At 41.5% G+C, this 17,369-nt stretch overlaps 1 protein-coding gene across 1 annotated transcript; it reads right to left on the bottom strand.

The window, feature by feature from the left end:
* Nucleotides 1–1,029: 1,029 nt before the first annotated feature.
* vdac2 (voltage-dependent anion channel 2) lies at nt 1,030–11,432 on the bottom strand. The gene is made up of 9 exons (XM_024007027.3): nt 11,300–11,432; nt 9,528–9,599; nt 9,071–9,120; nt 8,671–8,823; nt 7,478–7,530; nt 6,185–6,412; nt 5,612–5,762; nt 5,253–5,310; nt 1,030–2,068 (listed from the first exon to the last, which is right to left on the bottom strand). Exons 2-9 carry the CDS (start codon nt 9,592–9,594, stop codon nt 1,977–1,979), a joined length of 852 nt encoding a protein of 283 aa, XP_023862795.1. The 5' UTR covers nt 9,595–9,599; nt 11,300–11,432; the 3' UTR covers nt 1,030–1,976.
* Between the last annotated feature and the right edge of the window lie 5,937 nt (nt 11,433–17,369).

Raw genomic sequence — 17,369 nt, 5'->3', positions numbered from 1 at the left:
AAACTGGAGAAGTGTGCTCTTCAAGGATGAATCCTGGTTTCAACTGTACGGGCAGACAGCGTGCATGGCAAAATATGCCCCAGTTCTTCCGTGGCCTGCACACTCAGACATGTCACCCATTGAGCATGTTTGGGACTCTCTKGATCGACAGTGTGTTCTAGTTCCCGCCAATATCCAGCAACTTCGCACAAACATGGAAGAGTGGGACAACAGGCCACAATCAACAGCCTGATCAACTCTATGTGAAGATGTGTTGCGCTGCATGAGGCAAAGCGTGTTCACACCAGATACTGCATTTCTGATCAATGCCCCTACTGTGGCCAACAGATGCATATCTGTATTCCTAGTCATGTGAAATCCATAGATTATGGCCTCATTTCAATTGACATTTCCTGTAACTCACGAAAATCTTTGAAATTGTTAAGTTTATATTTGCACGCCTTGCTAGGGGTTTAACATACCAGACTGCAGTCAATGACGAGGCAAGCAATCGTTGGTTGATGGCATTTATACATATGAAATATAGAGCACAAAACATTATGGACACCTGATCTTTCCATGACAGACTTACCAGGTGAAAGCTATGATCCCTTATTGATGTCACTTGTTAAATACACTTCAAATCAGTGTAGATGAAGGGGAGGAGCCAGGTTAAAGGATTTATAAGCCTTGAGAAATGAATTGTGTGCCATTCAGAGGGTGAATGGGCAAGACAAGATTTAAGTGCCAAGAACTGCAACGCTGCTGTGTATTTCAAGCTTAACAGTGTCCCATGAGTATCAAGAATGGACAACCACCCAAAGGACATCCAGCCAACTTGACAACTGTGGGAGTCACCATGGGCCAGCTTCCCTRTGGAAGCCTTTGACACCTTGTCAAGTCCATGCCTCAACGAATACAGGCTGTTGAGGGCAGAAGGGGGTGCCACTCAATATTAGGAAGGTGTTCCTAATGTTTGGTATACTCAGTGTATATGCAAGACCTCCCAAGGCCAGAGAAGTTCAGCTCTCAATAAAAGCCAGGAGTTGGTTTCTGGAGTTCAAAGACTTTATTGAAAAGTTAAACGTACACGTAACAACCTTCCAGGTTTCCGGTGATCTTGTTCTCAGTCAGCCAAGTGACCAGAAGAAGCTACTGGGATAGCATTCACACTGAACTTGACTTAGTGTACACCACACCAAAGCCGGACCGTATCCAGACAGTTTGGCTTTACTGTGAACCTTATTAAACCCTCCCATAGTAGTCTGCAGCAAAGTAGAAAACAAAAGAAAGCCTGCCAGGTCAGGCAAGAATGAAAGGTTTTAACCCCAACATAGAATCTGTTTCAAGCCACCCAAAATGTGCTCAGTTTAAGCGAGGGCTTCATCATGTACAGTGTTGATATAACATCTCAAATCTTGATGGCTGACAGATCATAACAGTACAACACAGCTTTAACCTCGTCCTCATGTGCATGGAAGGAAAAACAAAAAGGCGTATGATGATATTTAAATAGTAGGGGAGCCTAGTGCAGCGAATAATGCAGTTACAAATGAGATGTGTTCAGACAACAAAATATTAGATGATTGGTTAGAAATGGTCAAATCAGAAAWGTATGACCAGACCAAACCCAACCGCTGTGTTTAACCAATCTGACGTATCACCAAATAAAAACACTTCAGAGATGGTCACCTGTGGCTTCTATGTACAACTGGCCACATGGGAGGAGAACAATGTGGTGTATGTCAGTCATGGCAGTGTTGGATAGATGCAATGAGAAGGTGTATAAATTATTGACCCACTGAAAGTGTCTTCGATGGAAACTGCAAAGCAAACATTTACAAAAAAAGAATGAMGGGGTAGTGTTTTTTTCTCGTTGTAGCCTCTAAACAATTCCCTTCCATTCATGATATACCCCCTTGCTGGTTTGAGTTGGAAATGCATTTTAAGGGCAGATACTGCTGATATTCTCTCGTTTCCTTCACCGCAAGGAGAGTTTAGGCCTCCAGTTCCAACCCCAGGCCCAGCTTATGGCCTCCAGTGTTGATGCCCTTACCATCTACCAGGGCAGAGAGGGTGAGTTTCACACCTGCAAAAGGAGAGAAGTGGTCAGGATCACATTCAGGATGACAGTAAAGAAATCAGGTGTCAACTAGGGATGGAAATTAAGCAAGCCAGAGGGTAGTACTTTCAGACAGATGTGCAGAACTGCTGAAAATCTTTAAGTTCCATCCCTGGTGTCAACATTGCAGATATAAATCTCCTATAGAGCGCACATGATTACCTATTTTTTAAATGAGAGAGAAACAAGTCTGACAAACTTCTATTGAAGCCTTCTGTAGCACTGCATGAGTGTATGTATAACAATACTCTGACACACATTGGTAACAAGTGAATAGGTTCCTAGCATTACTAGGAACTCACTCGCTGAGATAATCAGCGATCAAGTCGTTGGAATCTCCCCTTTAAAAACAGCATGCATGATGGCAGTCGCTGGGAATATCTGGTTGCTAGCTCTCTCTCTCTCCCTCTATTGGCCGACCGTTGCTCCTTTCATTGAAAATGACTGGTTGCCGGTAGCTCGTTTGCAGATTATATCACCATGTGCGAGTCCCCAGTAAAATATTAACATCTTTAAAATCAATTTGTGCAGTACAGTGTATACATGCACATAGAAACATTCCTACTTCCCTCCCCCCCATATAATGTACAGCATTGTCCAATGAATTTATATTGCAGAGACAGTACTGTATGAGAGTCATTAAGAGCTTAGGTTGAGGAAGAGAAGCAGATACTTGTGTATGTGAACACCCCTTCAAAATCGCAGATTTGGCTATTTCAGCCACACCCGTTGCTGACAGGTGTATAAAAATTGAGCACACCCGTGCAATCTCCATAGACAAACATTGGCAATAGAATGGCCTTACTGAAGAGCTAAGTGACTTTCAACGTGGCACCGTCACAGGATCACAGGATACCACCTTTCCAACAAGTGAGTTCATCAAATGTCTGCCCTGCTAGAGCTGCCCGGTGAACTGTAAGTGCTGTTATTGTGAAGTCGAAACGTCTACAAACAACGGCTTAGCCGCGAAGTGGTAGGCCACACAAGCTCACAGAACAGGACAGCCGAGTGCGTAAAAATCGTCAGTCGCAACACTCACTAGAATTCCAAACTGCCTTTGGAAGCATTATCATCACAGGAACTGTTTGTCGGGAACTTAATGAAATGTATTTCCATGGCCGAGCAGTCACACACAAGCCTAAGATCCCCATGCGCAATGCCAATCGTCAGCTGAAGTGGTGTAAAGCTCAGCACCATTGGACTCTGGAGCAGTGGAAACACATTCTCTGGAGTGATGAATCACGCTTCACCATCTGGCAGTTCGACGGACGAATCTGGGTTTGTGGATGCCAGAAGAATGCTACCTGCCCCAATGSATAGAGCCAACTGTAAAGTTTGGAGGAGGATTAATGGTCTGGAGCTGTTTCTCATAGTTTGTGCTAGAGCCCTTAGTTCCAGTGAAGGGAGATCTTGATACTATACAATGACATTCTAGACTATTCTGTGCTTCCAACTTTGTCGCAACAATTTGGGGAAGGCCCTTTCCGATTTCAGCATGACAATGCCTCCTGTGCACAAAGCGAGGTCCATAAAGAAATGGTTTGTCAAGATCGGCATGAAGAACYTGACTGGCCTGCACAGAGCCCTGACCTCAACCCCAGCGAACACCTTTGGGATGAATTGGAACGCCGACTGCGAGGTCAGGCCCAACATCAGTGCCTGACCTAACTAATGCTCGTGGCTGAATGGAAGCAAGTCCCTGGAGCAATGTTCCAACATCTAGTGGAAAACTGGCCCAGAGGAGTGGAGGCGGTTATAGCAGCAAGGGGGGGAGACCAACTCCATATTAATGCCCATGATTTTGGAATGAGATATTTGATGAGCAGGTGTCCACATACTTTTGGTCGTGTAGTGTATTATGAAGTGTGGGTTGGCCGTCAGCTCATAAAAGCAGTTAGCTACAGAGGAGAATGGTTTAACACACAAGAGGACCACTTTTAATTAATACTTAAGTGCTGTCCCTACATATGTACTTGAACAGTGAAGCCAAAACTTTTAATTTGTCTCTATACTCCAACATTTGGGACTTGAAATCAAATGTTTTATGTGAGGTGACAGTACAGAATGTCACTTTTTTATTACATATCCATTTTACCGGTTAGAAATTAAAGCACTTTATGCATCTAGTCCCCCCATTTAAAGTAGTCATAAGTATTTGGACAAATTTGCATAGTATATCCAATTTATTCATAAGTTTAGTATTTGGGCCCATATTCCTAGCACGCAATGACAAAGCTTATGACACTACAAACTTGGATGCATTTGCAGGGTGACCCAGTCCCCAAAGTGACTTAATAAACCCTCTTGCATATTATTGAGGTCTACTCAGGAATTCAGCATTCCGTTATCTTGCCAGACCCCTCGTCACATTTCTGGATAGCGGAGGTTGTCTTTACAGGTCTGATTGGAGTTTAACTTTACAGTAATGCTATTGGTCAACAACTCAGATATCACTTAAAGGTCTTGGATTAATTGTGCCTTCTATTTTTTGTTCCTGAGCTACACTGGTGAGATATACACTCTCCCATGAGCTATGGGCCATGGCACAAGCTATTGTTTCTTTGTCACACTCCCTCTCTGATCATGCTTAGAATAATGCTTTGTAACTGCCTTTTATTTGATTTCAATCATTTTACAAAGTAATTAAATACACCTGTATTTAGAATTCCATTCTCAGACCTTTGATTGCTGTAACTCAACTGTAGTCTCTTGCATATTGCTAAATCATCTTATAGTCAGATACAAATTTAAATAGGCTGATTGCATAGTCTTATCATGGGTCACATATGAGGAATATATAATATGATGCACATATCAAATATTACCCCAATACACAGCTTGTGCCCAATATAAATCAATAGTAAATAATGTAGTGTGTAATTTGAGTCACTTTTATTGTAAATAAGAATATAATATGTAACAAAAAAATCTCTAGCTTAAATAGATGGATTTTGATGGGGATTTTTTATTTTATTAAGCACTTAGATTTCCGCAGGGCGCAGACATCAACTTTAGGGGGTTAAAGTCCTAACATCAGAACTAAAGGAACAACCTGTGCTGTGAACCTTATTCTAGTGACAGCTGATAAAATAACCTTTAGAAACACCAATAAGATAACTATTATAATTATCCTTAAAACGAGAGGTCTTACCTGGTCTCAGCGTCTGGGTGTACCCAAGACCGACCAGGCTGATGTTGTTCACTTTAGCCTGAAAAGACCGAATGAATTGATTAACTTAAAATCCAAAGGAAGATAACGACGGCAGAGTCAGAAATGTACTTAGCAACTCTGATATTTCCAGACAATGTAGTGGGTGTAGAAGATGTTTCTTGCATGTGTTCTTAGGATACATAGGACAGTTTAAAAAAACAAAAAGGGTGGTTACCAGACACAAATTAAGCAACAACAAAAAATTGATGGAAAATCTCCATTGACAATGCTTTTCAGTCCTGGACTAGGCTACGTGTCTGTGAAACTGGCACAAAGAGTAACTCGTGCTCGGTACTTACACTGATGGAGGCGCTCTTGTCCAGCTGGTATTTGGCTGCGATGCCAAAGTTTGTGCTGTTGCTGCCGGCAGTCCAGGCAAGGTTGACCGCTGTCTCCAGCACAGGGCTCACCTTCTGGTAGATGGAACCGCCAAACTGTGCACCGTCGTTACTGTAACACAAGAAAGGGGAGAAGATTAGRGCGAGAACTGCGCAGTCTTTACAGTAGCAATAACCAGGGAGAGGAGTAATAAGAGGGTATTTCTCTGTAGACCAGTTTGAAATAAAGCCCTTTCCTCTACCCTCATATGCAGTTTGTTGGGCCTGACATTTTGAGCCCTGTATAAGGGCTTTAGTTCAATCGTTGGATATTCAATGATTATCATTTCCAAGATGAACCATCACCATATTGCCCACAGCTCTGTCCATTCACCCATGTCAGCATTAAAAAAAWATATWTTTTTTTGTTATACAATTGAATATACAATGTATTGACTTTGAATGTAATTGGTAACGTATGTACACAGCAGAGCACTGGAAATTCATAACATTCTAAATAGAAAGGCATAAAAAACTCATGTATCCCTCAATTACACGTTGGTGTGCAGCTGGAAGTCCCCGGTCTTGTATCCCACAGCGAAGTTATTCTGTGTCATCTTAGACTTGGCCGTGTCAAAAGTCATCTGGTAGCCGGCGAGCCAGCCCTCGTAACCCACGACGGCCGCCCCGTGAATAGTGGGGCCAGCAAAGTCAAAGTCGACATCACAGCCCAGGTTGACAAACTCGCGTTTGTATGCGGTCTTGACTTTGCCGCTCTTCTTGCTGTTGTTGGAAAGGAAAACAGTTTTGGTTATCCATAGCCTACAGTCTGAACCATAATATTTTGAATGAACAGTTAAACAGCTCAGGCTTAATATAGCCAGGCTGAGGGAAATGTAGCAACCTTAACAGAATATGAATGCAATTGGGACAAACCAAGAGATGAAAAACATCACTCCAGTAGTAATTCACCCATACACTTATGTTCATAATCAATAGTCCACAAGCAATAACAATCCTGAGCCACGTCTTTCTGGATCATTACACCAGCCAACAAGGCTTACGGTAGGTGCACCAACACACACACCACAACAAACCAGACTTTATGAGCCTCTTGTGCTAATGTTACATGACACCAAGCCCAGTTCTAAACTAATAGCCTGGCCAGCATGAAGCTAGCTGAGAAACTAGCCTTCTGTGGGTTGAAGTTGCCCCCAGATGCTGATTTGAGTTAGTTTTGCATTGTCTGTACTAATGGTTAAGGTTAGGATAAAGGAAGCGGATCCTAGATCTGTACGTAGGGGAAACTCGTCCCCCGGAGCTCAGTGGACATGCAATGACTCATGGAGGAATAAGGATATTAATGGGCACTTCAGGCTAACGTTGGACCAAATCACGGTTACAGTGGAATAAAAAAAATCTAGTTTAGTAAAATGGCAGCGCGCATTGAAGCGACCAATAAAACATGCAAGTTGGATAGCAAAGTCAAAGGGTTGCTAAATGTGACCAAATGGTCACAGTCTGGAGGCCCTGCTAGGAGAATGAACAACTCCATTCAAATACAAGCACAAAAGCAGTAACACAATCMATGGCTTGGATGTGATTAAAATAATACTACACAGATGAGTGCCATTTCAGGCTAAAGTTTATTTGACTGACCCGTCACCTCAGATCCACCCACGAGCCTCTGAGGACTGCGCACCCCAGATCATGTTACCTTCATGTAAGGACACTACGTGCTGGACTGACTCTTCTGGACTAGCTACATGTTCATACCATCAGCACCCATAGATCCTATAAGTACTAGAACTAGTCCTCTGCATTGAAATTGTACATTACTAATCATACCCAGTGTTTGGTGAGAAGGTTGTGTCAAATGTCAGCTTCAGACCCTTGGCAATCTAGAGGGAACAAGAACAGAAAGTTGGAAAAAGACTGTCAACACGAGGTTGATCAACCTGCAGTTAATTTGATCAATACATATTGGATAAAAAAATAAAWAAAATTGAATCACCTTTTATTGTGTCAAGGCTATCATGACTAGAGGTCGACCGATTTCAAGTTTATAACAATCGGAAATCGGTATTTTTGGACGCCGATAAAAAAATAAAATAGGCAAGTTTTTCTGTGTGTTATTATGTTATAATTAAGTCTATGATTTGATAGAGCAGTCTGACTGAGCGATGGTAGGCACCAGCAGGCTCGTAAGCATTCATTCAAACAGTACTTTCTTGCGTTTTGCCAGCAGCTCTTCGCAATGCTTCAAGCCTATCAACTCCCGAGATTAGGCTGGTGTAACCGATGTGAAATGGCTAGGTAGTTAGCTGGGTGCGCGCTAATAGCGTTTCAAACGCCACTCGCTCTGAGACTTGGAGTAGTTGTTCCCCTTGCTCTGCATGGGTAACGCTGCTTCGAGGGTGCCTGTTGGCGATGGGTTCCTCTTTCTAGCCCAGGTAGCGGCAAGGTGAGGGATGGAAGCTATACTGTTACACTGGCAATACTAAAGTGCCTATAAGAACATYCAATAGTCAAAGGTATAAGAAATACAAATCGTATAGAGAGAAATAGTCCTATAATAACTACAACCTAAAACTTCTTACCTGGGAATATTGAAGACGGATGTTAAAAGGAACCACCAGCTTTCATATGTTCTCATGTTCTGAGCAAGGAACTTAAACGTTAGCTTTCTTACATGGCACATATTGCACTTTTACTTTCTTCACCAACACTTTGTTTTTGCATTATTTAAACCAAATTGAACATGTTTCATTATTTCTTTGAGGCCAAATTGATTTTATTGATGTATTATATTAAAATAAGTGTTCATTCGGTATTGTTGTAATTATCATTATTACAAATAAATAAAATCAATTATAATYGGACGATTAAYCGGTATCGGCTTTTTTTGGTCCTCCAATAATCGGCATCGGCATTGAATAATCATAATCGGTCGACCTCTAATCATGCCGCTCCATAGACAGCCTTACACAACAAAATCTAACCAATTGTGTTCCAAAAATAATGTTTTGTTGAATCCGAACCTGGTCTTCGACAGTGATCTCTGTTCCCAGGGTGTTGTCAGTGTTCCACTTCTCTGTGAAGGTCAGGCCATACTCGGACCTCTTGTATTTGGTTTCAAGGCTACCTGCCACCTTGCTGGTGTCCGTGTTTGAGGAGCCAGCTGTTTTGAACTCCTGTATAACATTAGTAAAAAGATTCAAATCAGGATATGAACAAAAACTTGTAAAATTATCTGACCACTCGTGTTTTTCTCATGTATTGAACTATACTGCTGTCAAGCTCCCAGGGTTGTAAATTCAAATTACCTTCTATAACACAATTACTGCAATCATAAACATGTCTAAACTTTTACATATGGTAGAGTAGATACAATTCATTTTCAAAGTACACAAATGATTAGAAAGAAAACAAGTAAACTACCACTCCGCTGTCAGACTTGGTCTTCACATCAAGCTTCACCAGGCCAAACCCTTTAGGGAAAAAGCAAAGTTCTTATGAATTAAAACCTATTTCACAACCTTTTCGTTGTTCAAATTCATCCTCGAACGGTTACACCATATGACATTTTCACCCTTTGATATGCCAAAACTGTAAACATATCATGCCGTGTGATAATTGATCCGGTGCCAAATAGGGGAGAATATGTAGAAATGTGCTGTAATAAGATTTTTGCATATATAAAATATTTTCCTTGGACACAAAAATAACACGTCAACTGCTTACATATAGAAGGAGCACCCGCCCATCCTTCCTATTGGTATAGCATGCCTCTAACAAAGCCACTCTATTGGGTATTCTTGTTCTTACACAAGGTGTTCATTACAACCAAATCAATGACCAGTATAGCCTATTTGTTCCAGAGTGAAAGGTACAGTACCATAGCCTTTGTTGAAGATATCCTTGGCAGATTTGCCAAGGTCACCATATGATGGAGGCACTGCCATTACACCTGCAGCAGGAAGGAAAMAAACACATATATTACACTGTCAGAGTATATTTTAGCTTACAAAATGCCTGTGCAAGGGTGCCTACTTCAGAAAACAATGTTTATTTCGAGTCTATAAACATAGCTACTCATCCAAAACAGCTAGTCATCCTTTGGGATAATGTTTATTTTCCCCCAACTGAAGGGCGTGTTTGCCTGTCTGTATAAGAGCCAGCTCTATCAGCCCAGAGCATGGGTTCCCTTGCAGATGCTGGGTATGATAAGTGGCCTGTCTGTCTGCATCTGTATAGCTCTGCATGGCCAACTTATTTAAACTGACGCTAGGCCACAACTCCGTGACTCACTCAGTCAAGGCCGGGTGGAGGAAAATAAAACAATTATAGTAAGGGTGGGTCTGGGAAGGGCTCCACTCTCCAGCCAAGTACTGTCTGATTAATCAATCAATAACTGGGTATGGTGCAATTCAGAGACTCCATTACTAATCTCCTAGAACAGTCTCTAGGACAGACCGTGGTAGGTGGGTCTTTCCGTTACAAGACCACGCAGTCATTCCTAGTTCATGTGAGGCCTCATCTTTGAGTGAGGGTATAGCATACAGTATACTGTAAGAAAGGGGGTGTTTGTGTAGTGAATCTATTTTTGACATCCTGTGGTTGTCATAACAGCTGAGTACATCAGTTTGGATGAAACAAGTTGACATTGTCCATGGCCACCACACACTGTTACAATATGGTTCAGGAAGGCCTAGTGTTTCACACTAACAGTGTCAGATATTCACCTGTCAGTACACACTTTTCAGAAGTGACAACCATAAAACATCTACAATTTATGCTTTAATTAAGCAATTCTGTTCGACACATGCCATTCAGCAGATGTTAGACTGACTGGTAGCTAGTTAGCCAGCTAAGGTTAGCAGATAGTGAGAGGCTGTACTTTCACGTTTCAGTTCTGTATCTAACGTTAGCTAAGGTGGCTGGCTAGCTAGCAAGCTAATGATATGGCAAGATACTGGTCTGCCAATTATGGCAACTGTAATGACAAATGTCATACTGAGCAAAGGTGGGCAAGGTTAACTGAGGGAAGCCATTGATTTGTCAACCTATCCTATTGCTATCTAGTGTTGCTGTGGCGAGCTAGCTGGCGTAGAAGCGCGTGTCCACAAAGTTCTGAGATATTTTCTTTATGCTGGACAATAAAACAACAAAACATATTCCTTGTGCATTTTCTGTACAGAAATGTTTAAGTTTTTTCAACACCTTAAAAATAGTCCGCCATTCACAACTAGCTATGTAACCTGCTGGACGTCCGCATTGCCAGGCATGCATTGCATGCCAAGGAAGCTAACTAAACTAGTTACAGCTAACTTAGCGGTCTAGTTAGCAGATTGAGTTGGCTAGCTAGCGTTACTGTTACAAAATTGAAGTTATCTAGCTAACTAACTCACAGTTAGCTACTCCAAGTAACAAAGTAATCCAGTTTAATTTGTGGTCTTAATTTCACACACATGTGCACCGGACATGAGTTGTCCGCTACAGTACTTGTAGCATAGCTCAATAGCTAGCTTATGCTAACCGGCTAGCTAGCTAGGAACAGTTAGCGATTGCGTGTCAGGCAGTACTCGGCAAGCGTGGTCATAAACTGCGGCAAATATATAGTTTGGCTAGTTCATCTACAGTAAAATCCAGTTTAGTTGCTTCACTTACCGGTAAAATATGGGACTATAGGTCAACTAAAGTGACTTTATTCAGATGTTTGTGGCGCCGTTGTAGACTTCACCGGTTGGAGTGGAGTGGAGGACGAATTGAAGGAGACTGCAAGGAGTGACGTCCACAGCATATCAAACATCATACATCCGAAGCGAAGGACCCCTCCTTGTTCGCCTGTCTAAACATACTTGCAGATTCATTACAAAATAATTACAAAATTAACAAAGGTAAAATGCTTCTTTTTTTTTTTAGCTGTAACTTGAATCTGCAAGTATTTCTTTATTATAGATTCATCAATTTCCGGGTGTAACTTMTCATTGACAACTATATTTGATCCTGTGGAGTAGGTCATGGGTCATGTGGAGTACGATCACTAGGATGAGAAAGGCACTGAGGGAGTCGTCCGTACATATCTGACTGGTGTTAGACTTTATTGACTATTCTGATCTAATCTTCGAAATCTATTTTTATTGTCTTCTTATAGACTTGTATAAAGCCTTCGATACAGTGTAACATTAGTTTCTATTTCTTATGGAAGGTTCCTGCTTGCAACCCAACTTTTTACAAGTTGTATTATATCCAACGATATACAGTTGAAGTCGGAAGTTTACATACTTTGGTTGGACTCATTAAAACTCGTTTTTCTACCACTCTAAAATTTCTTGTTAACAAACTATAGTTTTGTCAAGTCGGTTAGGACATCTACTTTGTGCATGACACAAGTAATTTTTCCAACAATTGTTTACAGACAGATTATTTCACTTATAATTCACTGTATCACAATTCCAGTGGGTCAGAAGTTTACATACACTAAGTTGACTGTGCCTTTAAACAGCTTKGAAAATTCCAGAAAATTATGTCATGGCTTTAGAAGCTTCTGTTTGGCTAATTGACATAATTTGAGTCAATTGGAGGTGCACCTGTGGATGTATTTCAAGGCCTACCTTCAAACTCAGTACCTCTTTGCTTGACATCATGGGAAAATCAAAAGAAATCAGCCAAGACTTCAGACAAAAATTTTAGACCTCCACAAGTCTGGTTCATCCTTGGGAGCAATTTCCGAATGCCTGAAGGCACCACGTTCATCTGTACAAACAATAGTACGCAAGTATAAACACCATGGGATCACGCAGCCATCATACCGCTCAGGAAGGAGAAGCGTTCTGTCTCCTAGAGATGAATGTACTTTGGTGCKAAAAGTGCAWATCAATCCCAGAACAACAGCAAAGGACCTTGTGAAGATGCTGGAGGAAACAGGTACAAAAGTAWCTATATCCACAGTAAAACGAGTCCTATATCGACATAACCTGAAAGGCCGCTCAGTAAGTAAGAAGCCACTGCTCCAAACCCGCCATAAAAAAGCCCGACTACGGTTTGCAACTGCACATGGGGACAAAGATTGTACTTTTTGGAGAAATGTTCTTTGGTCTGATGAAACAAAAATAGAACTGTTTGAACATAATGACCATCGTTATGTTTGGAGGAAAAAAGGGGAGACTTGCAACCCGAAGAACACCATCCCAACTGTGAAGCACGGGGGGTAGCAGCATCATGTTGTGGGGGTGCTTTGCTGCAGGAGGGTCTGGTGCACTTCACAAAATAGATGTCATCATGAGGCAATACAATTATGTGGATATATTGAAGCAACATCTCAAGACATCAGTCAGGAAGTTACAGCTTGGTCACAAATCAGTCTTTCAAATGGACAATGACCCCAAGCATACTTCCAAAGTTGTGGTAAAATGGTTTAAGGACAACAAAGTCAAGGTATTGGAGTGGCCATCACAAAGCCCTGACCTCAATCGTATAGAACATTTGTGGGCATAACTGAAAAAGCATGTGTGAGCAAGGAGGCCTACAAACCTGACTCAGTTACTCCAGCTCTGTCAGGGGGAATGGGACAAAATTCACCCAACTTATTGTGGGAAGCTTGTGGAAGGCTACCTGAAATGTTTGACCCAAGTTAAACAATTTAAAGGCAATGCTACCAAATACTAATTGAGTGTATGTAAACTTCAAACCCACTGGGAATGTGATGAAAGAAATAAAAGCTGAAATAAATCATTCTCTCCAATGTTATTCTGACATTTCACATTCTTAAAATAAAGTTGTGATCCTAACGGACCTAAGACAGGGTATTTTTACAAAGATTAAATGTCAGGAATTGTGGAAAAACTGCGTTTAAATGTATTTGGCTAAGGTGTATGTAAACATCCGACTTCAACTGTACAAGGGATCTCTATTGCTGACAGATATTATCATAAATCATCTTGCAGATGATACCACCGTCTTTTTGAAAGATGCTGACCAGATTCCTAAAGCAGCCGATGTGGTAAATATTTGATCTTCTGATCTTTGCCTAAAACTTAAGTGTGAATTGTTTGCTGTAAAAGACTGTGTGATACCCTCTATCTGCAATATTCCAGTCAAGGAAAAAGTAACATACCTTGGGATTACCATATCTAAGGATCAACAGGAAAGATGCTCATTAAATTGCATACATATTATTGAGAAAAACAAAAAGTAGTTGAACCATTGGTTGCAGAGGGATTTATCCTTGTAAGGTTGAGTATTGTTTTCTAGAACAAAAAGTATCTCCAGACTTACGTACGCAGCCCAGTCCCTACATCTTGACAACAAAATAGGTCAAGCGGTTGACCAGATGCTTTTTATCTGGAAAAATTGTACACGTTATATTAGGAAATCTGTCATTATTATCACATATGAATATGGTGGTCTCAATATTTTAGATTTTTCTATTTTGAAAAATACTTAAGATAAATTAGGCTAAACATTTATTAAAGAATCCAACTTCAATTTGGAATTTCATCCCCATTATATCTTCTCCTGTTTTGGTGGCTTCAATTAGTACTCTTAGCGTGGTCATAACATATAAACATAATTTTTCTCCGCATAGGTAGGCTATTTCATTTGGAACAATGAGGATATTCTGTATAGAAACAAGATTTTAAGTACTGGTTTAATGATCATATCCTGCTGGTGAGTCAACGTTTTAATGCAGAAGGATTATTACTAAATTAGGATTCATTTTTATCACGTTACAWTATCCCTGTTACACCTAGACTTTCGCCGTGGTCTTTCTCCAATGCTCTCCAATGGTTGGTGCTGATACGWGGATGTCGTCCATGAAGCACACAACGTTGTCTATACCGTCCAAGATCTGATCCATTGTGTGTTGGAATATCGCTGGAGCTGTCGAGATTCCATAGGCCAAGCGATTTAATCTGAATAGCCCCTTGTGTGTATTGATGGTCAGATACTGTTCTGACTCTGGATCCAGCTTCAGTTGCTGATAAGCGAATGCCAGGTCCAGCTTACTGAAAACCTTCCCACCAGCTAGAGTGGCAAACAGATCTTCAGCGTTTGGTAGTGGATATTCCTCTGGTAGTATGCAGCGATTTACTGTGACCTTGTAGTCACCGCACATTCTGACGGTCTTGTCTTTCTTTGGGACTACAACAATCGGAGCGGCCCAGTCGCTCCTCGCTACTTTCGTGATTATATTATTCTTCTGTAGGCGGTCCAGTTCCTTCTCTACYGCTTCCTTAAGAGCATAGGGAACTGGACGTGGTTTGTGAAAGATAGGCTTGGTTCCTTCTTGCACTCTGACTTTTGCTGTGAAGTCTTGTATTTCGCCGTAGCCATCTTTGAAAAGTTCTTTGTGCTTCTCCAGCATGTTAGTGAGTGTAGCCTGACTCACTGGTTTGTCCTTTCTCAGACTGAAGATTTCTCCCCAGTTCAACTTGATCTTTTGTAGCCAGTTTCTGCCTAGCAAGGCTGATTTTTCTCCTTTAACAATGACAAGCGGTAGCGTCCACTCCTTCCCCTCATACCGGATTGGAACCTGRATCTGCCCTAACACAGGAATAGTGTCACCAGTGTATGAAGAAAGGCGGATGGACGCTGGCTGAAGAGGGCACTCTTTCAGTTTTTCTTTGTAGAGTCTCTCTGGAACCAGAGATACAGACGCTCCGGTGTCCAGCTGCATTTTTACTGGTTTTCCCGCTAACTCCATGTTGAGATAGATTCCATATTTTTGTTGTTGAGCTGTGTACACTGTGAACAGTTCCAATACTGTTTCAGTTGTACCTTCCTCTTCTTGTGCTGCGTCTGACACTTTGTGCGSTCTTGCTGTGCGTTTTGAGGCTTTACACACTTTCTGTAAATGTCCAACCTTTCCACAATTGTGGCACTTTACATTTTGGAATCGATGATTATCTCCCCCACATCTGTAGCAACTTGGCTTAGACCTTTGATATGTGGGCTGCTTTGTTCTTGTGTAACCTTGAGGACGGGACTGAGAAAAGTGTGACTTTTGTGAGCCTTTTTCACCACGTGCATCACTGACCTTGTGAACACCTTTCTGACGTTCTGCATATCCCGATAGCTCAATAGTATCCCTGTGGGCAAGCTCGAGTCCAAGTGCGATATCACAGGCTTTCCGAAAGGTCAGGTCCTTCTCTGACAGAAGCCTTCTGTGATATGCTTCACCTGTGAGACCACATACAAACTTGTCTCGAAGAGCATCATCAAGAAATTGTGCAAACTCACATGTACTTGCCAGCCTTTTCAAAGCAAGGATGTAGTCAGCCACGGTTTTCCCTTGACTCTGGTGACGTTGGTAAAATCTGAAACGTTCTGCAATGAGAATTGGCTTAGGCTTGAAATGCCTTGAAAGAGTTTCAGTCAGTTCTGCATAGTTCAACTCCACTGCTTTTATTGGTTCAATGAGACCTTTCAGCAATCCATACTCAGTTGGACCCAAAACACTGAGAAATACGTTTTCTTTTCATCTTTGATTTCATTTGCAGCCAACGCTCAAAACGCTCCAAATAGGAATGAAAATCCTCTTTTGTAGCCTCAAACTCTGGTACTCGACCAATGGTTGCCATTTTCACAGTTAATTGTTCAGTTTCCTTATTCCTTAATTTTCTTAATTTTCATCTAATTCTTCACTTCAGAAGTTTCTGCAATTACTTAATTCACTGCACTCCTTTGTAATAATGTACACACCGTGTTACGTTCCTTCTTCCTTTTTTCTTTTCTTCTTCTTGACAATATTTCTCCACTGAGATCGCCTAATTTCAATGGGTTCAATTAGTTTTTTTTATTTAACCACCAGAGGGCAGTGTCGCTATTCTGGACTCCAATAGTCTTGCTACTTGGCAGCTCCTGAACACTGTACCTTCTAGCAGTGCTTAGCCTTTTTTTTACTGGCGAAAGAAAAAAATAAATAGCTGACGAATTACATAATTATTTAGAGTTTCATTACTCACGCAACATTCTTCCCTTCAAGCAATGTCCGTTAAAGAAGTTTAATCACCTCGTCGCCACTGTAATATTTGTGTTGTGGAGAAATGACCAGGCAGGAGACGGGAGTACAGTTAGTTTTCGTTTAGTCAAAACCTCTCGAGCTCTACAGTTCCCGGGCACACTAGTGCGCATGTGCATTTCCTATTAGGTGTAGTAACGTAACACTGTCGTAATACATCACCGCTTAGTAACAGCATAGATGTATAAACAGTATAAATATAAACAGATGTAGATCCCAGATACTACACTAGCGACTGTTTTATCTCTTAATTCAAAGACTCAATCATGGACACTCACTGACAGTTGTGGCTGCTTCGCATACCTTCTTGCCCTTTGTGCTGTTGTCTGTGCCCAATAATGATTGTACCATGTTTTGTGCTGCTACCATGTTGTGCTGCTCCAATGTTGTGTTGCTACCATGTTGTTGTCATATTGTGTTGCTACCGTGCTGTGTTGTCATGTGTTGCTGCCTTGCTATGTTGTTGTCTTAGGCTCCAGCTAGCACAGTGGTGGCCCGAGTCTGGGCCGCCTTCGGCAGTATTACTTATGGCTAGAATGCGGGGATTGAGCTCGGGACATTTCTGGTGTCAGTTATCTGGCCCAAATGTATCACTTGGGGCTCGGGCCAATTCCGGTGTGAGTTATCTGGCCCAAATGTATTGGGGCTTGGGTCGATTGGGTTTACTCTCTGGCAGATGATTACACAGGCTGCTTTATATAATTACCAACATTA

This window comes from Salvelinus sp. IW2-2015, linkage group LG18 (genome assembly GCF_002910315.2).
Source record: "Salvelinus sp. IW2-2015 linkage group LG18, ASM291031v2, whole genome shotgun sequence".
NCBI lineage: Eukaryota > Metazoa > Chordata > Actinopteri > Salmoniformes > Salmonidae > Salvelinus > Salvelinus sp. IW2-2015.
This window is presented reverse-complemented; position numbering and strand designations above follow the sequence as displayed.